Here is a 23,294-nt window from a genome sequence, read left to right as displayed (position 1 = left end):
TCAGACAGAAGAAAAAACATACCGTTGCATATTAGTTATAATTAGCAGTACCAGAGAGCCTCTTGCTCATCGCATTCCGTAGCTTTCCTCCGCTTAGCGGCGGCTTCAGAGGCAAGGCCAGAAGACTTGTCCGTGCACCCAGCTCGAGTGCGCTTGCGCGAGCCCGAAGCACCTAATTTCGAGGCCAGTGCAGCGTTCTCAGCTAATTTCTGAGCAAAGAGCGCTTGCAGTTCAGACGACGCAAGCCTGAACGAGGGGGGAACAGTGCCGGACACCGCTTTGACCGCCCTCTAGTGTCGTAGATAGGTTGTATCAGAGACGTCGGTCGGTACTTTGCAGTAGACCCCGCAATGGCACACGTGCATTCGCCTGTCCCGTCTCGTACTTGAGCTCTCTGGGGGCATGGGTAGAACGTGGCTTTGCGGAAGTATTGAGAAGTGTCGATTTGGGACAGAGTGCAGCTGTAAATTGGTGATACTACGACCGGCTCGCAGTCGACACAGTAGGAGTCTGAGGCAGAGCGTGTCGCAGGTAGACGAGATAAGGCAGGAAGGCTCTCCAGGCGGCGTGTCTCAGTCTGAGCCAACGCCGAAGCAGAGCACAATGTCCCGCGACCAGGCGGAGAATCGCTCATGGCGAGATGCGACAATGCATTGAACATGAGATAAACATAGACGAATTATGAATCAACAGGACATGTACAGCATAAGATGCCATAGGCACGTATCAACATGCGAACAAAAAGGAAATATAAGAACAGGAAGGGTCGTAAGTAAACGTGGAGGCGTCGTCAAACGTCCTATCGATACAAGTCATTCCTAACAATAAAGACGTGCGTGAGGACCGTGGCCGGGTATAGACTGCGGCAGAGGGTATAGGACTGTCTACGTGAAGGAATGGGTATCGGCTTGGGAATAGTGGCGGATAGGAATACAGTGTAGGTGGAAAGACGAAGACGAGTTTGAAGTCAGTTAGTATAAATTATCGTCGTGCACAGCACAGCGGTAGAGTGATCTGAGACATTCGTCAGCTGCAGCGCGCAAAAAAAAACAGAATTTCGTAAACATACCATGAGAGTTAATAGTGAAACCATGGCATGCATGACAGTCCACACGATGTCCGGCATCTCGTTAATAGGACTAGAGATAGAATGAACGTAAGTTTATACTGGCAGAAGACACTGAGACTGGTCCATACCGGTCAAGCAATTGTGCACCAGCTAATAGATAAGCTACCATTAAAGTGCTCTTCGTCCGTCGGCACGCCAGGGCCGGAGGGGTCCAGGACGACTTCGATTTGAGCGAGATCATGAAAGTCGTCTGCCGGAGGCATCGTGAAGCGCTTAGAGATGGAGGCAAGGTCTCCTGAATGGATGCGCGCGACTGTCGAGTGGGTGGTGATCTTGCAGAGAGGTCCCGGTTGGCCCCGCGGTCCCCATAATATATGTCAACGACAATGGAGGTGAGGAAGAACAGAGGCGGGTGGCAAGCGCGCATTCACAATTGGGCGCCAGATAATAAGCGCGCTCGGGTCAGCGCGTAAGATTGGCTATTGTTGAATTTTCTGTTTGTACACCAGCTCGCTTACCACTGTCTTTTCAACCTCGCTCACCGCGAGGCAAAGCGGGACTGCCCGACAATGCGTAGCCGAACCTTAAGTATCCTGCCCTCGCTTTGCGACCGGCAGGACAGAGCTAGTCTCTGCATCGCCACTTCACCTCCATGTCCGACCCCACCTACCCTCTGTTCTCGGTCTTTTCTTTCCTCGGTTTCGTCCTTTCTTTCGTTCCTCTGTCATGGCACCTGCAAGCGTGGAACGCTGGGACGTGTATGTACATGTTCTGGGCGGGCTTTGCAAGTCTGATTCAGTTCGTGGACTCGCTGGTTTGGAACGGTAGCGTGGAGAACAAGATTCCAGTCTGGTGCGACATCAGTACGTCGCACGCAACACTATCATCTTTGGCCTGGCACTCACGGCTTTACCCGTAGCCACAAAGTTTATCATCGGTGCCGGAGTTGGCATCCCTGCAGCTTCACTCTGCATCAACAGAAGGTTGTACAATATAGCCGCCGTCCGTCAGACTTCAATGGGGCCTCCCGAGGTCAGTACTTCAACTGACGAACATTCCTTTCTAGCAAGGATCTGAACTTTCTTCTGTCTAGAAACGTCGGGCAATGTACTTTGACCTTGCGATTGGGTTCGGTATCCCTGTGATCGTCATGTGCTTGCGTGAGTACTGCCAAAGAGTTTTCAAATCTACATTCGCTAAGATTCTCCAATAGATGCTGTCGTCCAGGGACATCGCTTCAATATTGCTGAGGATATTGGCTGTCTTCCTACCATTTACGTTACGCCTTTGGCCTTCCCACTGGTCTTCATGTGGCCTGCCCTACTGGGACTAGTGTCCTTTGTGTATGCATGTGAGTGTTCTCAACCTATTTGGCTACCATGATACTTATCTCAATGCTAGCCATGACGTTACGGGCATTCTGGATTCGCCGCGTTCAATTCAGAGAGGTGCTCTCTTTGTCGCAATCCATGTCCATGAGTCGCTACTTCCGACTCATGCTTCTGTCATGCTTGGAGATGGCCCTGACCGTCCCGCTTGCCATCTACACCATCTACATCAACGTGCACGGCGTTCCAGTTGCTCCATGGATCTCTTGGGCGGACACCCACTACGACTTCGGTCGCGTCCTCCAGATTCCTGCCGTCTTCTGGCGCGCCGACCACCAAGCGGTCATCGCCTATGAGATGGGCCGCTGGATCTACCCTTGCGCGGCATTCATCTTCTTCGGTCTCTTTGGCTTTGCCGATGAGGCCTGCCGTCACTACAAGGCAGCCTTCTGGTGGCTCGTTAAGCCCTTCGGCTGCAAGCCTCAACCCTGCAAGTCCCTGCCGGGCAGCGGCCTCAGGTAAGTTGCGCCACTCTCAAAGTTTCCGCTCATGCTAATTCTTTTCCAGCCTTCCCAGTTCACCCACGCCTCGCACCCCCACCTCTGCAGACAGATTCCTCTCTCCCTATGCCGGTGCCGGACGACATATCATCATGCAGTCGTCCTTCAACCTCGCGCACAAGCTCGAGGCCCTCGACATCGAAAAGACCACAGACTCGTCCGCTGCAGTGGCATACGCCTTGTACCTCGAGAACAAGATAGCACAGGCCGAGTCTCCTGAGCTCGACTGCATTATCGTCCCGCAGGACTATACGATCGATGGGCTGAGCGATGCTGAGCTCGATTTCCCGGCCACGCCCACGACCGCTTGCAGCTTGTCCTCTGAGGCAGAGGCCGATATCGGGGCCGCGCAATGACGCGTTCGCGCGTATGTCTGTGCGAACCTCCCTGTGATGTCACCGCGCTTGGCTACACGAGCCTCTTTGCCCTCTTCGCTCTGATACGTCTCTTTTACTCTCCATGCTATGTCCCGTTACGTGTTTGTCATGACGTCACTTGTCAGGATACAGTGGACTCTGTTGCATTCGTTCTTGTAAATCACTGGCCCCTCGCGCCGCATGTATATCTCATCCCCGCCGCCCTGTGCGCAGTACCATAGATGTATCGTAACTCTTACTAGCGCGCGGCTGTCGTACATAACTTGACAGCATTCCTTAGAACTTGTCCGAACTCTGCGAGACCTATGGTTGCCGAGCAGGCTCAGGTCAAATCCCCAAAACCCAAGTCCACGTATCGAGCGCCCATGCACTTTCCTGTGCATAAATGTCAGCCTGAGCTATGTATGATATTATCTAGGCCTTTTAAATGTTACGAAAGCATGCAAGGCGCTGTGTTTGCATACTCTGAGGTCAAGAGTAGCAGCGAGCCGAGGGCTGTTGTCCGACCAAGCTCACCGAAGCGGTACCGTAATCAAGCGCCCGGAGCTTCGATTATCTTATCGAGCACCTAACCCTAAGACACCCGGAGCTTTATATATTCATGCTTCACTTGACCTTTAACCTCGTATACGTGTATTATAAAACGACTTTTCAGGCTGAAACTGCTTAAATATCAAGAATAAGAGGTACCAGTACACTCCGAGGCTGGTGATGTGCGGCGCCTATCCAGGCACTAACGGCATCAGATTTGAGTTTCTAACTTAAGTTGGATTTTGGGGATTTTGACCTAAGCCCGCTGGGCAACCCTTTAGCGCTTTAGCGCTTTAGCCCGAGGGCTTTGTGGCGTCTTGCGATCGTCGGGCACGATCAGTCTTGCATACTAACTTGATGCTTGAGGGCAGAGGGCGGCTCCTCGAGCACATTACTCAGCATTCCCGTGGATAGCCGCGTTCCCGTGGATAGCCGCACCCCCGTGGATAGCCGCACTCCCGAGGATAGCCGCAACTACGCAGACTTTATATGCTCATGCGATCTAGATGTTTATATTGGTGACGTATCGGTATCGGCGAAGGATATCGCTCAGGAATTCGTTGCAAAGCCATAGCCGTCCATAGCCGACGAGGAAGGAGATCCGTGCACAAGCCCGGGATGACTGGAGTTAGGGCCTCCATAACAGGCAGGTATGGGGCTGAACGGAACCTTGGCCGAGGCTCCTTTGCATCTCTAGCCTCACGCCAAGGCAGTGTTCAATGCGATCTCCTAGAAAATTGTCACAGACGATGCCGTACGAAGCGGAGGAAACGCTGACTCATTCCTAAGTGTGATTCAGCAGACGGAGTTGGGTGGCTTTGCCGACCTCCTCCTAAAGTCTTGTCGCTACCGATACGGTGCGTATAAAGGCCTTGGACTTTTTGCATACCTCTTTCAATTCATTCCCACCAGCACATCACTAGTCTCCTGACCAAATCATAATGCCAGCTGTCAACAAGGGCAAAGTTCTCGTCTCTGGTTGCAATGGCTTCATTGCCGTCTGGGTCGTCAAGCACTTACTCGAGGAAGGCTTCTCCGTCCGCGGCACTGTACGCAGAGAGTCTTCCATCCCTCACCTAAAGGACCTCTTCTCGAGCTATGGCGATAAGTTCGAGGTTGTCATTGTTCCTGACATTACGAAGGTGCGCTTTACACTCACTTGTATTCCGCATATGATGCTGAACTGTGTCATAGGAGGGTGCCTTCGACGAGGCCGTCAAGGGCGTTGACGCCATCGAGCACACCGCGTCGCCCTTCCACATGCACGCCGACGATCCTCAGGAGATCATCGGCCCCGCCGTGGCGGGCACCGTTGGCATGCTGCGGTCGGCACTGGAGCACGCTAACGGCACCGTAAAGCGCGTCGTCGTCACTTCCTCTTGCTCCGCCGTCCTTACCGTCGACCCCAACCACGAGCGGTGGTACAACGAGAAGAACTGGAACGAGCAGTCCATCTGCGAGGTCGAGGCTAAGGGGCGCAACGCCAGCAACGTCGACAAGTATCATGCTTCCAAATCCCTAGCGGAACGCGCGGCGTGGAAGTTCGTGGAGGAGAACAGGGGCGCGGTCAATTTCGATCTCGTCACCATGAACCCGCCCTATGTCTACGGCCCGTTCTTACAGGAGGTCAAGCGTCCGGAAGACCTCAACACCTCTATCCTCGAGTTCTACGGCTCAGTCGTGAAGGGCACTAAGACGAAGGAGCAGCTCACTAACTTCAGGTCGGTTCAGCGTACCATCCCCTCTCGAGATTGTAATGCTGACGGTCGCACACAGCACTGGTTGGGTTGATGTCCGAAACGTCAGTGAAGCACATGTCCTTGCCCTTCAGAAGCCCGAGGCTGGAGGCGAGCGCATCATTGTGTCCTGCTCTGAGTGGGTCTGGCAAGACTTTGGTGTGTAGTCATATCGTTATACGCATCACAGTAGAAGTGCTCACATGCTCGTCATCATCTGCAGTTTCCGCCGCACACAAGTTTGATCCATCCTTACCTGCGGGCGACACATCCTACGACCCGCGTAAGGCGCCCTACACGACGCACTTCGACAATGCTAAGAGCAAACGCATTCTCGGCATCGAGTATCACTCGATCGAAGAGTGCACCCGTGACTTGCTTGGGCAGTTCAAACGGCTGGGTTGGTACTAGAGCTAACAGTGACTGTCAATATAAGATTGGTATATGAATGTGCTACTATAATTCATAGTCCTTAGTTGCACATAACAGTCGCGTAAATTCTGCATGGAGACCGGAACAGTACCGTCAACTAAGCCTCTGAGAGCCTTTTGAACGTCTGATGTGTCTTCGACAACAGAGCTGCAGGCAGGTTACCTATACGACTTCATTACTGGGCTACTCTGAGTAATCGTACGTCCTGTCTCGTTCGTTGATGCTTCAAGCACTCACAGGGACGCATACGTGGGCTTATGCTTTCAACGTCGCTGGACTGTTTCTCGCCCTCATGCTGGCCATTCTCAGAGATGTCAATATGTAAATGCCAATGAATTGGGATGTCTACAGCTCTATGGTATAGTATGAACTAACTTAGCAATATTTGTCCGGCCTGAGACCCCGCAGCCGAGACGTCGGCCCCCGGGACATGTTATCGGCGTCTCCCGTGCGGATGAACGCCCGCGACGCAGAGGTCTCCACACAGCCGAGTGCATCTGCCAGTAGCACCAGATGCAGATTTGAACCGGCTCATCGTCCAAATCGTTTATTGTCAGCAACGGAGACCATCGTAATTTTTCGACCTGAACGGCGGCGGATTGATTTTGGGGGTTTTCTATGGGTGCGTCGCAGGGCCAAAATTTTTGGCCCACCTGTAGTACCTATCACACACCGGCGAGCCCCTCTATGACCCGTGACCGCCATTCAGATTGGTACTTATGCTGACACCTGCTGTATTCTCCATCAATTCCAGCTTCTCAGAGATGTTCGGCCTTCGGTTGAACGATACATCTAACTGCGCTCGGCAGACTTAGATGAGGACGGAAAATTTCCTGGTCACAATCCATCCATTTCTTCACTTCTTTGATTGACCGAAATTCTCTCGCAGCTTTCCTCTAAGTAGCTCATCACTGCACCTCACAGACACAGTGGCAGGCTCGTCATTGTGGGCCTGATTCTCTGACACACCACGACGCGCTCAGACGCTCTCTAGCCACCAAAGGACCACATACAGGAACTTCTACCACAATATCAAGTCAATGCGGCCGTACATACAACACAGGGCATCAGTACAGTCTGCAATGTCCATGCATTTATTATGGCTCTCCAAAAGAGTAACCGAGATGGTCGTGGGTGCGTAAGACTAAATGCCTGATTTGCGCCGTTGACTGTCTATTAAACTGGATAAGTATTCTGTCATCTTGCTCGATCGAGGCAAAAGCAGGTGGGAAGTTGAGCGAGAGCGCGGGGACGCCAAATTCTATAACAGCGAGCCACCGGATAGCTCTGATTGTCTGGTGACTTTGGAGTTCCTTCTGTGTCTTTACTAATGCCCAGAGGATGTAGAGTCTTTCTCACAGCGTATCGACTCAGGCCTCATGACTTCCGAATAATTGTGTGAAGCGCGATTGTATAGGGTTCATTGGTTCTATAACTTCTATTGCAGTTGCTTCTGTCTCATTTGCATGGAGAGATAGGGGACAGCAAGGTGGAACGGCATATATGGTGTCAAATGGCGTCCTCATTTGGATGCTAAATAGACTTTTTCAGACGGACTAAAACTTTTGCCAGCGACGAGTTCAAGTTGGATATCCAAGCGCTCACGTGTGAAGTGGCCTGAAGGGCTCAACATCTCCTCTCCCTTCTAGGTTTTGCTCACAGCACACCATTAACTGGACTAACAATGTCAAAATTCGTAACAGGGGATCTGCCCACCTCTCCACTTTTTAGACTCGCCTCAGAACGTCTCTCGGTGGCGGAGCGCATTGACTTGTACCACCAACACGCGACAGCTGTGGGAATAAGGTATGGTAAGTAAGCACGCACAATATCATATTGGTAGTTTGTTTCATTTTTCCCGTAGCACTCTCCCCCGAAGATGTCGCTGGCCTTTCAAAGAATTTCTGAGACATGCATGTGGACCCATAGTCACGCTCGATGGCGGGGCAGTCACACTCTTCAGTATACAAATAAACCTCGCAGCTGGGACCCTCGCACCTTATGCGCAGAAATGATCGGAGCTACTTCCACTCCTGCATGGTATGCTTAGCTTCCGAGTTTCGTCAGTCAATCACTCTCATCGCGGGGCTTAAAACTGATCGGCTCTTCTCAGGGCACAGTTTCTGCTGACAGAGGTCGCACACGGCCTGGACGCCTTCAATCTGGAGACGACGGCGACTGTGAAGGATGACGGAAACTTCGATTTACATACTCCCAATCCAGGCGCAGCAAAGTCAGTCGAAAGGGGGGCGCCTATGGATATATTTCTGACAACAGTGTGTAGATACATGCCTCCTACGCTTCCGTTCGGTGGCGTTCCGCGTGTGGGTGTTGTAATGGCTAGACTGGTGGTCAACGGAGTCGACAAAGGCATTCGCCCTTTCGTAGTTGCGCTGAATGATGGCAAAGAGATGTGTAAAGGGGTAACAGCTCGGTACGACGCCTTATATATGCGCATTGCAGAATGCTAACGCTCTGCAGAGAACTCCCGAGCAAGAGTGGCTGCAGAGCCGTCGGCCATGCCATCACATCCTTCGACCACGTCGCAATTCCGCCCTCAGCACTCTTGGGGAAGTGGACACGGACGCAACTCCGAGGGATCTCTACCTTAGGACCCTCTGGAGGGTGAGCATCGGCACACTTAGTATCTCCGCGACAGTGATACCCTCCTTGAAAGTTGCAGCGTTTATCGCGGCCAGGTACAGCACCAGGAGATGCATCAACGGACCTACCGGGCATCCCGCACCGCTCATCTCGTTCAGGACTCAACAGCTTTATCTTGCACTCTTTGGCCCAGGGCTTTGTACTCGAGGCTCTCTACAGACGCACAGCGGCCTGGGTTTCTGCTACACCGGTCGAAAATGTCAACTTCCGGAATGCGATATGCGCTATCGTGAAGGCGACCATGATAGGACACTGGCGGAGAACAGGCGTAAATGTCGCAGATCGCTGTAGCGCACAGGAAATTTTCGATTACAACCAATTCATGCACGTGGAGGTGTGCAAATTTTCCATTTGAAACACAAATAAACTGACACGAATTGTTAGTCGGAGCTTCGTGGTGTTGCCATCGCAGAGGGCGACGTGCTCGTCCTAGGTCTCCGTGAGCCGCCTTGCCACGCTCGTTCGACAGGCGCCTTCCTGACATCCTCCCCCAAGGGCTAGCCCCTGAACTCTCGTTGGCCGGTACACCGTCCCCCCGAGCCAGGACAAGCACTCCAGGCTCACCATCCACGAGCAGCGGCTCTTTGACGAGATGAAAGCGATTCTGGCGGCCGTGCGCGGAGAGTACCGCGGCGCACGCGCGAACGAGCTTCTTCTCCCGCGCTGCTTGCCGTTCGTCGAGGCTATCGGGCACCGCATGGAATTCGAGGCCGCGACAAACGCGGGCGTTTCCGCGCCACTCGTGTGCCTCTACGAGCTCGGCGCCGTAGGCGCGGGTCTTGCAGCCTACGTCGAGGTGACGGCCTCACCAGCAGGCACGCGTTCGCGGAGGAGGAAGCGCATGCACTCTCCGAAGTGCATTGTGGACTTGACGACTACCTACAGGCTTCCGGCGTTGAGAAGTATGCTGTGGGCGCCATTGTCTCGCAAGAGGCATGGGACGCGTTTGTTGGGTCTCTGGACGTCTACCGAGGGAGCTCTTCGTATGCGCCTTTCGTTGACATCAAGGCCCGTCTGTGAAATGTGTTGTAATAGTATATATTGCGTATGTGCACTCTGGGATTCCTGTCCCCGCTTGACTAGGTACGAAGATCTACTGAGTGTGTCTCATAACAGCCTTTCCTTTAAATTCCTCGTCCAGACAGAACATTATGTCTTCTGTGCGCCATCGGGCAGCCCTCTACTCGATTCACGATACCAAGCCAGCAACCTCGCCTTCATTGTCAACTGACTAGTGGAGACTATAGCTCTCCACAACGCTGCATAAAACTGGTCGGAACTCAGGTTACTCTGAGCGCTGATAAAATCCGCCGATGACGTTCTGGACACTGCGCTGTGGTGCCTCAGGTCGCTGCCATGGCGTCTACGGGGAGAGTCGGCGTCCACAGCCGTCGAGCGCGACCTTTTCTGTAGCCTTTGTGTGAGATATGACGATAGCTGGGACGTGGAGAGAGAGAGAGGCAGTCGCCGGCTGCATCATGACGAATGGTGACGGTAACTAGCTCGCCGCCGTCAAATAAGCACAGTGTACTGCGCAAGAAACTTGAGTCAATCAGTCGACCGTCGCCACTGGCGATCCACTATACACAAAGCTATCGCTACAGAAAGCAATAAAAAACCAAATATCCGGTGATCTGGGTTAATTGGGATGAAGGCTGGAGGAAGATTGAGCGAGAGGGCAGGAACACCGTACTCGCACGCCAGCGACGAGCCCTGGAGGCGTTCCCTCCTCGCTAGCAAGTCGCTGGGTGCCGCATCATCATGTGATGGAGCTTCTTCCTCTTGCCTCGTCTCTGGCAAAATGCCGCACAGCTCAGCGTATGCTATATGGCTGTCAGAACTGAAGTTCAACGACGCATGATAGTGCTCGCTCACCGGAAAGTGCTCGTCGAGACGCGGCAGTCATCCCTGACTCTTCCTGTTGCGCGGTATACTGGCACTCCAAGCACGCCATTATAACACCAGGCGATGCGATATCACATGTGCAAGGTAGTCCTTGCTCGCATATCTGCCACACGAGGCGTCAGCCTGGCGGTCGGAGATATTCGGGAGACTCAGAGTTCGTGCACACCTCTTGTGCTGTCCGTACTGGCTCGCAGACGGAGAGACACTAGAATTGTGTGGTAAGTGCCTGTGTCCTATAAAGGTGCGCGGTTGGTGCTTCTTACCTGGCCAGACAGCACGACGTCGGAGATGCTCGGTTGGCACGTATTAAGATCGACGGAATACTGCTCTAGTGGTGCACCTTTAACAGCACAGAACACTTTGGGGACAGAGTTCAGAGATGGAAGCTTTCAAGGCAGAATTTCAACACATACACGTAAACACTGAAAATACACAAATCCAGGAGTTTCGAGCGCTGGGCGTCATACTACTAGAGCTGGCGAACGGAAAGACGGGTATACAGGACGGACAGCGAGGCAGACAGGTTCGGAGGAGAAGTAGAGGAGTTACTCAGTACCCGTAGCTGTATATAAAGCCATAGTCAGGGGGCGAACGAGTATCAAAGCCTAGGGTGCCCAAAGACAATTAGGACTGCTTATGTAAGCACAGTCTTATTGTCTTGAGTGCACCCGTGAGACTCGAGACACACGAGAGTCGGATGACCTAGAGTTTGAACCATCAAATCAATGTTCCAGAATTGCGACCTTTCAGCCCGAGAAACAGCGGTCCGAGGGGTTGCAGGCTTATTCTGCACCAGCTCGCAAGCGACTGAAACTCGGCGGTCAAAGCTAGACATGAGGGACGATACGGAGATGCAGTTAGCTGATTTGCTTTTACATAAATTCAAACGGATCGTCTCAAGTCTCTTTTGCGAGATGGAGCACATCGTCGAATGGTATGGTAATCGCATGATATCACGGTGGTTGGCGCGGGCGGCCGGGAGTTGTGATGGACGCTTAGACGCCACAAAGCCGTCGGGAGTCGGGCTTTTGCGGAAGCTTTGATTCCCGAAGCGCCGAACTCTCTTTCTCTTCCATCTCCTCGAGGCCCAAAAAGCGGCTAAACTAGGCGAGGTGTGTGAACGGCGCAGAACCTGCAGCGTGACTGACAGATTTTCTAGGTGAAAAACATATATCGGTAAGCTTGTTTTTGGTTGACTGACGAGCTTGCTTATACTATGGCGCTTTTTCACCGCGGTTTGAACTTGAAGACGCTGTCGCCTCAGTGCATCTACCGGTCGCGCCCGCATTGTTCAGTCAGATAGGCAACTTGAAAGCCGATGCACTATGGTCCGATTGAAACACGGACATGGCCTGTTGAATCCGAGCGATATCCCAGGCTACCCAAGAACAAGACATGCCTACCCGATTTGGGTATGACATAGACTCTGCCGATTCGGGAATACCTCTCGTTCTAGCCGTCCACTTGTACTCCGCACGGTCTAACGGCGCGAGCAATGCTCCTCGTGACGTGCTCAGCGCTCCCGGCCAGCTTCTAGCAAGTGGTCTTTATGTTGCGCATGGCAAGCCGTTGTATTTTTTAAAACCCATCTCGATGCCAGGAAACGCGCAGGGCCTACCGCGATACCTGAAATTGACGAGGAGGGAGATGTTGGGGTTCCCCCCTAGTCCCTTCTCGTGATACCCTCAAGCTGTAGCCATACAATATTCTGCCGCGCTCTCGCTGGATCGACGTGACGGCCGACCATGCGACCAGAGTTGCCCATCCTCTCGTTCCTATGTCTCGTCCTACTGATGGCTCTTACGCTTCTTCACGTGAACTCACGAAATGTCGCGGTCCTGGCACTAATCGGATGGCTCCTGGTGTGCAGCCTTGTGCAAGGAGTGGATAGTGTAGCGTGGGCACAAAATACTGTGGTCCGTACGCCTGTCTGGTGCGATATCGGTAAGTTGCCACTTTACGTCGCACACATGTCTATTCACGCTTCGGATAGCGACCAAGGTGCTCCTTGGTTCTCGACTTGCGATCCCTGCAGCTTGCTCCAGCATTTCTTACCATCTGTATTTCTTGTCTTCCAACCGAGACGCGAAGCGAAGACCTCATAGAACTCTCTTCGAAGTTACATTCTGTATAGTGTCCCCTATTTTTTATATGGCATTTCGTGAGTCAATCGCACATTTTATCCAACTATGTCTTAACGAATGACAGACATCATTGTTCAAAACCATCGCTTCGACCTTACTCAAGACTTCGGCTGCGTGGCCTCGATTTACACTTCGAGCGCTGCAATAATCCTGGTCTGGATACCACCGTTTCTCTTCTGCACTTCTTCTTTGGTCTTCGCTGGCCTTTCTCTGTTGGCCCACATCCGCCGGAGCCGGCAGCTCTCAGATCGAGTGTGCCTCTCATCACGACTCATCACGGTCACCTTTCTTCGTCCACTCTTCACAGCTATTATTATCTCCCTGCTCGTTCTCACTGTATCAATATTCGATTTCGCCGTCGCCTTGACTTCAGATGGCGGGCTACAGCCTTGGCTATCTTGGTCTTCGGTGCATACCAACCTTTCACAAGTCCAGGTTATTCCACAAATGGCGTACGCTCACCTGCACCGGATCGAAGCATGGTGGTGGGTAGCACCCACCGCCACGTTGGTTTTCTCCTCCACGGCTCTTGTGGGCCTCGTTTACTGCGCACAGACCGCCTCCGGCAACGGGTATCGCAATCCCGCACGCTGGTTCCACACGTCCCTATTCCACAGGTCACGTGGAGACGAATTTATCCAATGCTCCGAAGGCTTCTCCACGCGTTTGACGTCGCAGTTGACGATACCTTCGCTCTCGCCGCTCTCCCCGACGGAAGCCATCTCTGGCTGGGACGATACTGTTCGTTCAGAGAAAGTCAAACCGAAACTTCCGCCTATCACTTGTTCTCTACCGCCCGTTTTGGCTTCCCCCTCAAATCCCGGCCCAGAGTCTTCGAAGTCTGCGCAGCACCCGTCGTTGGCATACATGCAGTCGCCGTCCAGCCCCGAGCCACCCATGGCGGCTACACCAGCGCAGCCGCACTGGTCAACACTCTTGAAGAGCCCGCCGCCAAGCCTGGCGAGCGTGCCGTCGTCGTCGCCGGCGGACTCGATCCTCTCCTCGCCGTGGCCTCGCCCGCCGTCGACGGTACCCGTGACGCCCGTCCTGTCTCCAACATCGCCGCAGTCTCCGACGGTGCCCGCACCCTCATACCGCTACGCGCGCCCACCGAGCATGTCCTCGCTCAGCACGAGCGCCGCGTCGAGCACGATCAGCGCGAACGCGTACCTCGGCGACCCCGACGCGCTCCTGCACGGCGTGCCGCTCGCTCTGCGTCGCGCGCCCTTCGCCGACGCGGGCATCCCGGCCCCTACACTGGCCATGCCGCTTGTCGAGCGGAACCGGAGCCCGCTGAGGCGCATCCCCAGCCTCGAGGGGTTCCACGCCCGGAAGATGAGCCTCACAAGGGGCAGTGGCGCTGGTAACAGGAGAGATGTGCACACAGAGGGGATCTATATGACGGTTGTGCAAGAAACTGTCTGAGTGCTGCGACAACTGTGACCATCGTTCTCCCCAGGTTACCCTTTTTCAGTTATTCCTCGTGTTACACTGTTACACACGTATATCCTGGCTGTGTCAGGACTCTTCGTGTTTCCCGTCGTTCCTCGGACGATCCCTTTCCATACACTTTGCTTTCTTACCTTACTGCTTCTTGTTCGGCGGATGCTCCAATTGCGAGTACTTCCACGTTGTAGCATATCCTTGCCTGTATCCTAGCCACCCTCACCTGTCGTATGTCCATCGTATGCCTTCGCCTTTTCCTATTGATCTGTTCGAACGATGAACTGGTTCATGCGTAACACGACACCTAAATTATTTGACATGAAAGTATCTGTAAAGTACTGAATACAAGGCCAACAGGAGACGCTATTGTAGCATGTCGATACACGTTTCGAAGCTTGTGATACAGCCAACACCAATAAATAGAATACACGAGTGCATAAAAGTCACAAGAAATGTTTCTGAATCGGCGCGGGTATAATGAACAACAAGGCTTTCACGGCGAACTGGTACGGCCAGGAAACGAGGGCGGCGGCATAGTCCAGCGCCATGCGCCCGTAGGTGTTCCTGCGCCTCAGAGGCGGACGAGGTCCACTATAACTGCGGCTTCTGCTCCTGCTGAGCTTGCGTCCGCCACGCTTTCTCGTCTCTCCTGCGCCAGGCGAACTATGAGATGCGCTCTCTTTGTCTGAAACGTAGGTACCTTCGGAGTCTGAGTCCGCGGCTTCGGGTATCGTCTCCAGGGGCGTGCCGTTGAAATGGTGCACCGTGCCGGAAGGAGATATGGGAGGAGAGGTCGGAACAGGTGTCATAATGTCTTTCGTGTACATCTGCTTTAGGAATAGGAACGGGTATTGTTGGATAATGTTATGAATCGTTCGGGAAAGCTGGCTGTAGAGTAGGACAAGAAACTGAGAGAGAGATGGTGGAAGAGCGACGTTGACGGCATTCCTGGCGGCCTGTGTATGTGCAGCAACGGTACGGACCTGGTGCCTCTGACGTTCCTCAAGACGCAGGACAGCGCTCTCCAGGGCCGATAAACGACTGTTATGCGAGACTCGCGCAGAATCAGTCTTACGCTCCTGGCGATGAACGGTACGCTCGATGGTTTCAAGTGTTTCGTTCATCTCGTCGCACATTTCCTCCAGAGGAGCGATCTTGTCCGTCTTCGCTTGGACCTCATGAAGCGCGCGTTCGAGCGCTGCGAGGCGATTCACGACGGAGTCGAGCTTCTGGGTGATCGCGTGATGGTATTCTTCCTCTTCCTCAGCGTGAATAGCTTGCTGAAGCTCGTCTGTTCGTTCTTGCAGACGCGAAACGACGTGCATCCACGGGCGAATGCCAGTAGCAAGGACGAATAGAGTCACGCTGAACCACGAGAGACTGCCCACGCCGTCCATGGCAGAGAAGATATGACGGACAAGGACAGCACCGATGAAGGGAGCAATGACGGTGAGGGATAGGAAGAACAGCTCCCGGACACGAAGTTCAGACGACGCGAACTCGGCGCGTGCATCCTGGACGACCTGCTTCAGGCTCTTGCGGGACCGCGGACGAGAACCTTGGTACAGTTTCCAGGGTACTAGAGAAAGAATTGAGCAGACGTATGCGAAAGACTAGGCAGAACCGACCTTCGATAAGTTGATGAAGATAGAAAATAAGTAGAAGGAGCAGGAGCAGATTCTTCACATGGTCACTCCCGGTGAGCCAGTTGCCGATGGGTGAGACGAGGGCGACAACCATGGTCGGGTCAAGGTCTGCCCATGAGCGGGAATGCTTCTCCCTCCCTTTCATCGACGAGGATCGTGCTCTGAATGGCGGCGTCTGAGCCTCACCACGATCCACGCCTTTCCCCTTGCCCCTAGAAGACCCACCCACCGACTGAGAACTCTCGAAGGATGTGTCTGCCTGTTCACTATCGGCGTTTCTGTATACACCCTCGTCTCCCGATTCTGCAGCCGAGAACTCCTCTGACTCTGACACAGCCTCGTCTTCCTCGTCCACCGGTGGGAGTCGAGTGCACAGCGTCGACTCTGTCTCTTGTTGGGCTTCGTACATTCTGAGTCTATATTGTGAGGGCCTTCATGAGAGGTAGAGGACGAGGAAATGAAAGTTCAGGAAGAGATAGATCGACGTCCAACTGACGAACGCGTGCGGCAGGTCGCGTTGACGTCGAGACCGTGCCACATAGACGCCAGACGATACGCGCAGGGTTCGCTTGCTCTTGACTACAACTATCATCGTCTCCTGCCAACCTCCATTCGTTATGGACAGCGACGGCGAGCTCTCGCACTGCACCAAAGATGCTGATTTGTGGTTCCCAGATGGTAGCATCATGCTCAGGGCAGGTAATACGCTGTTCAAAGTGTACTCCGGCATGCTTGGGCAGGCATCCCCCGTGTTCAAAGACATGCTTTCCCTCCCACAGTCCACGCCAAGTGAGGATGAGATGTACGAGGATCTTTTGGTTGTCCGTATGCCGGACTCTGCAGCAGATCTCAAGCCCTTCCTTAAAGCTATCCATGATGGCTGGTGAGCAGTGCTATTCGGCGCATATCGTTTCCTAATTGCGACTCATTCAAGTGTGGATCCCCCAAATAGCTATTTCGATGTTGGTGACCTGAAAGTCCAGGACATCCCTATGGTCGTCTCTGTGCTTCGCTTGAGCACGAAGTACCATGTCTCGTTCTTGCGAAAGCGCGCCACCGAAGCGCTCCTTCGCTGGTATCCTTCCAATCTCGACGACTACAGTCCCATCGGTCAGTCTGAACGACCTCTGCAGGACCACTCTCGACATGTCCTAGTTGCCAACGCTGCACGTGAGACTGATGTGCTCGTGCTACTCCCCGCTGCCCTGCTCCTCTGCAGTGCAACTGCCAACACTCGCGTGCTATACGACGGTTTGGAGACTAACGGGGAACACTATACCCTAGTCGATGCCAACAGACGTGCGGTCTTCTTTGGCCGCCTTCGCCTTTCGCATGCCGCACGCAGCCGCACGCAGGCATTCTTCTTCTATCCCCGCACTCCGAATCCACCAGCCCTGAAATGCTCAGCACCCGAGCGATGCAATGAGTTCTGCCGCATCTACTCCTCTGTCTTTGACGAAAAAGAAGATCCTTGGATGAACCCGTTCTATCGGCTGAACTGGAAAGCTATACGAAGTACCTGCTGCGTGAACTGTGCTTCCGGCTGGGAAGTGCATCACGCAGAGGCATCACACCAAGTCTGGCAGGAAATGCCCTCGTACTTTGACCTATCTCCTTGGACAGAGTTGATAGAGAGGTCGAAGGTGCCGACTCGTAGAGGGTGCTGTGCCGATGTTCTGCTTGCTTGACCGATAAACCTCCGCGTACGGACCTTGGGCACTTCGTGTAGCACCTATTGGATATCTATAAGGCCATTTCCTGCGAGCCTCTACTCTACTTCTGCGATTTGTTGGACGCTCTGGAATTCCGAAGAGTAAAAGATAATTTATTGGTTTACTGGAGATAACTACTTATCGGCCCCAGTTTCAGGGATATTTGGTAAAGAACCCCCTCTCTACGCTGGACGTTCATCCCATCGTCCACTCTCGTCATTGCCTTTCACGTTAACCAGAGGTACTATGTGCCTCCAGACGCAATGCACACGCATGTCATGAGCGCTGTGCAGCCCATCCCGATGTATTCGCAGCCTCTCGCGATGAAACCGAGCCCGATCGACCCCCTGCGGTCCTCCATCGTCCACTTGCTGTCCAGAACCCAAGGCTCGCCATGCTCAACCGCAGCACAATCGTACATGCAACTCGTACCGGCGACGTCGCGTTTTTCATTGGCACTCGACGTCCTGTTCCCACTTCTGGACGCGCCCGTAGATGTCAGTACACGCTGCTACTCTTAGTGTCATCGTTGTTCTTACCTGGAGGTCAGCTCCCGCAGCGCATCCTGGCATCGTACATCTTGTATGCGCTTTACGCGCCCCATCCTATTGCGATCAATCCGTTCCACTCTGCACTTGTTTATACGTTTGCGAAGGAGAAAGAGCTCGCCGTCCAGATCGCCGCTGAGGGCGGAACGAGTCCTAGCGAGCAGCTGGTATGGGTACTGTGGAAGATCCTCAGAGGAGATGGGAACGACGTATGGACCACTTCCATTTAATTGCACCGCATTTTGTATTGAACACCTGGGACGCATAGATTGGTCCGTACAGCCCAAGCAATCTCGCACAGTCGCCCTTACCTCCGAAGCTCCGTGCTGCCAATTTGTCGTTGACGGAAAACTCTCATGACCCTGAGCGTCCGAGGTTCGATCCGTACGTCATAGCACACTGTGTTCAACGTTGACCGTATCTCAGCGCGTCGCGTAGATTTGGCGAGGAGTCCATCGCTGATGGCCACGATGCATCTCGCGCATCCGTCAAATCTATCCCGAGCACGCCCCTCGTGGATGGCGGCGCGACGCGTATTCTTGAGGCTGACAGGCTCTCTCGGGGCATGACCCTGTTCCTGGCTGCTCGTGACCGCGTGCTTACCCTTTCCGAACAACGCGTAAGACTCGTGCTCTCCCATAGTCGCTCCTGCGCGTGCTGACCGCGTACACCCGCCAGATCCTCGGTCCGCTCATTCCTCAGCTGACCTCGACGCCCCTTATCACCTCTCACGACCTCCCGCCGCTGATCGCGCACAATCCGACGCTTGCGCACCCGATCTTGGTCGCGCTCCTCACGCAGCCGGCGATTGACACCTATCTCGACGTCCTCAGGCATCTGCCTCCTACGCTGCCTACCTTTGACCTCCTCGGCCGCTTGCTTCCCGACTCGACGGTGATCACAGATCTGGTAACTGGCGGACGCACGACTGTTGCCGACCTTGTGCGCAGTGAGGTCCTCGGATGGTTCCTACACGAGGCCATCCAGTGGCTCGAGAGGGCGGAAGAGGAAGAGCGCGCTGGCATCATTAGCGACGATCGCTTTGCCAAGGGGGTCCAAAATGTGCGTCCTCGTAACTCATGCTCCGGCTTATGCTGACTTGCACGCTAGTTATGCCGTTTCTACAGCTCACTGATCAAGTTTAACATCATCGATCTCGGTTCTGACGCGGATACCGCTGAGATGAGGCATTTCACTCTACGCAACGCGCGGATGGAAGAAGCTAATGCCCTGTACCGAGCACTCGCTATGAACACTTTCTGACCTAACTAGACTGTTAATTGAAACCGGAATCTCGTCTTGTAGTGGGTAGTGTATGTATTAACCTTCATGTGCTCATGTGTAGCTTCAGCAGCATCGTTACTCATCGTTCTATGTCTCAAAATCCACTTGTCGTCCCCCGGGATGTACATGCCTATGTATAATAGACTTCTGACTATGCATCTAACTTAGCAATCGCAACAAGTACATTAAATTTTCCAATTCGAAACCCCCCAAGGTAACAAGATAGTAGTGGTAGACGGGGAATATGGACAGTCGCCGTGGCTGGCGGGAAGACAGGTGGTAGATAGTACGTGTGAAGAAAAGGAAAAGGGAGAGAGGCATGGCAGAGCGAAGGACCGACAAGGGTACAAGAGCGAGAGCGACAGCGCCGGCGATGTGAGTATGTGTTGGCCACTATGCAGAACGTACGGGTGAAATCAGCTATATCGGGCACGAGGGATCCGGATACAGGGCTTGTACATATGAGAATCATGACGCCTGCTTGTTCCTGAACCGGAGAAGGGGCGCGAGGCCCGAGAGCGCACACGCCTTCTTGAGGAAATCGTGCTATTGTTCCTGTGTGAGAAGCACGCTCGCCGCGCGTATATAAAGCACGCACCTCTAGCAGTTCTGCGGCCGTCGCGCGGCTCTTGACGTCGACGCAGAGACATACGCTCAGGAAGCCCTTGAGCTCGCGGCTGAGCGCCTCGGGCTTCTTGAGCGTCGGCGTGCCGTTTGTCGCGATGAGGTACAGCGCCTTGAGGGGCTCCTCATCGAGGTACGGCGGCTCGTTCTCAATCATCTCGATGGCCATGATGCCGAGCGACCAGATGTCAACCTTTGCGCCGTACTCCTTCTGCTTCACAACCTCAGGCGCCATCCAGTATGGCGTGCCCACCATCGTCGCCCGTTTCGACTTCTGGTCAGTCAGCTTTGCACAGAAGCCGAAGTCGGCTACGATTCGGTCAGTACATGACCGTACGGGTATGATTTGGAGGTACGCACTAATCTTCACGTGTCCTTGTGCATCCAAAAGGACATTATCTGACTTGATATCACGATGGATGATACTCTGGCTGTGCAAGTGTCCGAGCCCCTTGCAAGTCTGAGGCACGGCATGAGCAAAAACACTCTTGATCTAAATGTGTCCGACTGTACCTCCAGACAGATACTAGAAATCTGATCTTCCTCGAGAGCATTGTTCTCGATTACATCGGTAAGGGCACCTCCCTCCATGTACTCCATGACGACCCAAAGCTCGTTGCTTCGAACGAGGTACGACTCGAGAAAGTTGACGATGTTCGGATGCTGCGACTCCTTCATGACCAAGATCTCATTGACAATAAGCTCCTTCCGCGGCTGGCTCGAAAGGTCCATCTCCTTGATAGCAACCTTTTTGCCCGTCGCGAGGGTCTTCGCGACGTAGACGTGTCCCGACGCCCTGCCAACACCCGTCAGCTCGCCCGTCAAACACACCACTCCGAGAGACGCCTCACCCTTGGCCGACCTTGCGGATCTTGCTGTAGAGCTGCTTAGGGTCATCGTCACTGACGACGCTCCGGAGCTTCTCCATAATCTGCACCTCGTTCATCGTGCTGATGCGCTTTTCCTGGACCTTGGGCTTCTCGAGCGCAGCCGCCGCCGCCGCGACGCCCTCCTCCTTCTCGGCGGGCTCGGTGACCGTGACTTCGGGCGCCGGCGGGGGCGCGGCCTGCGGAGGCGGCTTCTTCGGCTGCAGGGGCTTGACGGGCGGCGGGCCGACCGTGGAGCCCGCGGCACCGGACGCGGGCTGCGTGGCGGGGAGCGTGTTCGCCGGCGACGACTTCGCGGGCGCCACGATCGGCCGCTGCTGCTTGTCGAATGCGAGACTCTCCATGCGCGCCGGAGGGGCGTCGCCGTTGATGCCAGGCGGCTTCGCGGTCTGCGTCTCCGTCGGCGGGCCCTGCGCCCTGGCGCGTGCGCGGAGGTCCGCGGACGTCGGTGTGTGGTCGGGCAGTGGGGGCTTGCCGGCGGCGAGCGGTGCTGGGGGTGCAGGCCGATTCGCGGTGAGCAGCGGGCGTGGTGGGGCTGGTCGCGACGGTTGGAGTGAGCCAGTGGTTATCTGCGGAAGGCCAGGCCGATTTTGTGCACCTGCACCCATAGTACTCGAGAACTGCGCGTGCGAACCGTTGACCAGCTCCGCGGCGCGCGCGAGGCCCGCGCTTGAAGATAGTGGCGCACCGTCGTCGTTCAAAACTGCTGGGGCAGAGTCTTGCCGTTTCATCTGTGGACGATCAAGAGAAGTTTTGCCCGTTGCGCCTGAGCCACCTAGTCCGATACCTGCATAACGAGGAGCACTGACATTGTCACTATATGGAGTAAGTGTCGAGGTTGTGGAGTAAGCAGTGCTCGCCAATGAGGGCTGTCGTCCTACAGAGAGTCCGAATTCTTCCATTTCCTGTTTTTGGCGGTCGGTGTAGAACTCGAGGACGTCTAGGACGGCCTGAGGATCCTTGGCATAATCTTCCCGTGTGATGGCAGATTTTGTGAGTAGTTTGCTCCATGCATCCGGCAGGCCCTGCAGCAGACTGTTTAGACTGCAAAACGTCGCAATCGCGAGGATCTTCAACTCACGGTGAAGGCGCCCGAGACGGGATCAAAACCAACGTGGACCTTGTGTACAAAGTTCGTAGGGTTGCTCACCCCCATAAGGGGGCTGCGTGAATAGATGTCGTCTTGCCAACCATACAGCTCCTCGTCGTTTTTGAGAGAGAAGAACATCCGCTTGTCCTTAGTTTCCAGCAACAGGCAGTATGGCTTCAGATCGGTCCGTTCGATATTGGATATGTCCGCAAGGTTCACGATTGATTGAGGTTGAGCTGATGACTATCCAGACGTGTGAGTTCATCATGACGCGACGTGCGAAGGGTGTTTCGGGGATGCGCTCGAGGATGTGGTGGCCTGATGGCATGGAAATTCGTGTGCCTGCACAGCCCATTGAACCCCGCTTCGTTTCCTGAGCCTCTAAGCCGGCCTCGGGCTTAGCAGTAGGGCAGAACGCGTGGGTCGTCGCCATGCCTCGTGTCCCCCTCCGCGAGACAGCAAAGCAAGGCAGCAGCGGACCGGGGATTGGCCGGTGCCAGCGAGGCGTGCAGCGACGGGTCAAAGACGACCCAGGACACAAACGCCGCGCTGGGAGCACAGGAACAGGCAGGGACACGCACCTCGTTCTTGTTAATCAGCAGCGTACTCTCCTTGAGCACCAACCACTTTGGCCTCCATAGCCAGCTGACCAGCCCGTCCTCCTTCACGCTGACGATGCCGCAGCGGACAACTTGTGCACTTGAGATGCTGTCGGATGCCCTATTCGGGGAGCCGCCAATGCCAGAGTATGAGGAGGCATAGGACGAGCCCGAGGGCGAGGAGGTGCCGACGGAGAAAGATGAGCCGTAGCCTGCTGGCCCGGTTCTGCCTGGCGCAGACGGCGCGGGGCGGGTGGGGGTGAGCGACGTCGCAGTGACCTGATTGAAGGCCATGTCAGGAGGAGCGGTTTGGAGGTGGTTCTGCAAAGACTGAGAGATTGGCGAGGGCGTGGCCGCAACCAGACAAAAAAGCGGAATGTTTCAGATGGGATCGGCTATAGCCAGATAGCTAACGGATGTCGTGCACGACCGCTGGGTCGTAACTCTTGACGGCGTGCGTGGCGGTCGTGAAAGGGCGTGCTTGTCGTCGCGGTCGACGACGAACGAGCTGCTTGGCGGATTCACCTGCTACAGCTGTTCCTCCATCGGAACTAGCCGAAGGTAGCAACCGGCCGGGATCAAATTCCGCTAGATCACTTGTTTGGAATGCGTTCGAACAAAGAGATTCCAGGAGACTCTAGATGACTAGGGGCACGTACAAACAAAAGAACTAATCTACAGCCTGGCAGGGACCCCTAACTTGGCTTTTGGA

At 54.4% G+C, this 23,294-nt stretch overlaps 9 protein-coding genes across 9 annotated transcripts; 5 read left to right on the top strand and 4 right to left on the bottom strand.

The window, feature by feature from the left end:
* Positions 1-1,721: 1,721 nt before the first annotated feature.
* On the top strand, positions 1,722-2,919 carry PHACADRAFT_100122 (uncharacterized protein; the record flags this gene model as incomplete). The annotated part of the gene is made up of 5 exons (XM_007398815.1): positions 1,722-1,932; positions 1,989-2,101; positions 2,163-2,229; positions 2,283-2,420; positions 2,471-2,919. The coding sequence occupies 5 exons, from the start codon at positions 1,722-1,724 to the stop codon at positions 2,917-2,919; spliced, it is 978 nt and encodes a 325-aa protein (XP_007398877.1).
* Positions 2,920-4,345: 1,426 nt separating this feature from the next.
* Positions 4,346-4,528, bottom strand: PHACADRAFT_261019 (uncharacterized protein). Its single transcript, XM_007398814.1, has one exon. It carries the CDS (start codon positions 4,504-4,506, stop codon positions 4,351-4,353), a length of 156 nt encoding a protein of 51 aa, XP_007398876.1. The 5' UTR covers positions 4,507-4,528; the 3' UTR covers positions 4,346-4,350.
* A 226-nt stretch (positions 4,529-4,754) lies between these two features.
* PHACADRAFT_149258 (uncharacterized protein) lies at positions 4,755-6,081 on the top strand. The gene is made up of 4 exons (XM_007398813.1): positions 4,755-5,007; positions 5,060-5,586; positions 5,642-5,760; positions 5,825-6,081. Exons 1-4 carry the CDS (start codon positions 4,807-4,809, stop codon positions 6,010-6,012), a joined length of 1,035 nt encoding a protein of 344 aa, XP_007398875.1. The 5' UTR covers positions 4,755-4,806; the 3' UTR covers positions 6,013-6,081.
* A 1,963-nt stretch (positions 6,082-8,044) lies between these two features.
* Positions 8,045-9,717, top strand: PHACADRAFT_198586 (uncharacterized protein; the record flags this gene model as incomplete). Its single annotated transcript, XM_007398812.1, has 9 exons — positions 8,045-8,073; positions 8,147-8,266; positions 8,318-8,467; positions 8,515-8,658; positions 8,806-9,031; positions 9,082-9,136; positions 9,193-9,219; positions 9,297-9,493; positions 9,583-9,717. The coding sequence occupies 9 exons, from the start codon at positions 8,045-8,047 to the stop codon at positions 9,715-9,717; spliced, it is 1,083 nt and encodes a 360-aa protein (XP_007398874.1).
* Positions 9,718-10,075: 358 nt separating this feature from the next.
* On the bottom strand, positions 10,076-11,222 carry PHACADRAFT_186664 (uncharacterized protein). The gene is made up of 5 exons (XM_007398811.1): positions 11,016-11,222; positions 10,866-10,960; positions 10,769-10,807; positions 10,573-10,705; positions 10,076-10,520 (listed from the first exon to the last, which is right to left on the bottom strand). The coding sequence occupies exons 1-5, from the start codon at positions 11,065-11,067 to the stop codon at positions 10,246-10,248; spliced, it is 594 nt and encodes a 197-aa protein (XP_007398873.1). The 5' UTR covers positions 11,068-11,222; the 3' UTR covers positions 10,076-10,245.
* Positions 11,223-11,676: 454 nt separating this feature from the next.
* On the top strand, positions 11,677-14,479 carry PHACADRAFT_261014 (uncharacterized protein). Its single transcript, XM_007398810.1, has 5 exons — positions 11,677-11,714; positions 11,762-12,138; positions 12,203-12,546; positions 12,596-12,763; positions 12,811-14,479. The coding sequence occupies exons 3-5, from the start codon at positions 12,348-12,350 to the stop codon at positions 14,169-14,171; spliced, it is 1,728 nt and encodes a 575-aa protein (XP_007398872.1). The 5' UTR covers positions 11,677-11,714; positions 11,762-12,138; positions 12,203-12,347; the 3' UTR covers positions 14,172-14,479.
* A 13-nt stretch (positions 14,480-14,492) lies between these two features.
* PHACADRAFT_149253 (uncharacterized protein) lies at positions 14,493-16,357 on the bottom strand. The gene is made up of 2 exons (XM_007398809.1): positions 15,821-16,357; positions 14,493-15,771 (listed from the first exon to the last, which is right to left on the bottom strand). Exons 1-2 carry the CDS (start codon positions 16,245-16,247, stop codon positions 14,636-14,638), a joined length of 1,563 nt encoding a protein of 520 aa, XP_007398871.1. The 5' UTR covers positions 16,248-16,357; the 3' UTR covers positions 14,493-14,635.
* Positions 16,358-16,394: 37 nt separating this feature from the next.
* PHACADRAFT_126407 (uncharacterized protein) lies at positions 16,395-17,659 on the top strand. Its single transcript, XM_007398808.1, has 2 exons — positions 16,395-16,721; positions 16,773-17,659. The coding sequence occupies exons 1-2, from the start codon at positions 16,456-16,458 to the stop codon at positions 17,524-17,526; spliced, it is 1,020 nt and encodes a 339-aa protein (XP_007398870.1). The 5' UTR covers positions 16,395-16,455; the 3' UTR covers positions 17,527-17,659.
* A 139-nt stretch (positions 17,660-17,798) lies between these two features.
* On the bottom strand, positions 17,799-23,026 carry PHACADRAFT_261009 (uncharacterized protein). Its single transcript, XM_007398807.1, has 12 exons — positions 22,565-23,026; positions 21,975-22,226; positions 20,858-21,918; positions 20,520-20,802; positions 20,367-20,466; positions 19,981-20,315; positions 19,209-19,928; positions 18,777-19,160; positions 18,537-18,717; positions 18,367-18,482; positions 18,101-18,307; positions 17,799-18,047 (listed from the first exon to the last, which is right to left on the bottom strand). Exons 1-7 carry the CDS (start codon positions 22,874-22,876, stop codon positions 19,851-19,853), a joined length of 2,421 nt encoding a protein of 806 aa, XP_007398869.1. The 5' UTR covers positions 22,877-23,026; the 3' UTR covers positions 17,799-18,047; positions 18,101-18,307; positions 18,367-18,482; positions 18,537-18,717; positions 18,777-19,160; positions 19,209-19,850.
* Positions 23,027-23,294: the final 268 nt, after the last annotated feature.

The sequence above is a fragment of the Phanerochaete carnosa genome (assembly GCF_000300595.1).
Source record: "Phanerochaete carnosa HHB-10118-sp unplaced genomic scaffold PHACAscaffold_8, whole genome shotgun sequence".
Classification (NCBI taxonomy): domain Eukaryota; kingdom Fungi; phylum Basidiomycota; class Agaricomycetes; order Polyporales; family Phanerochaetaceae; genus Phanerochaete; species Phanerochaete carnosa.
Note: the sequence above shows the minus strand (reverse complement) of the source record. Positions and strands in the feature narration are given on the sequence as shown.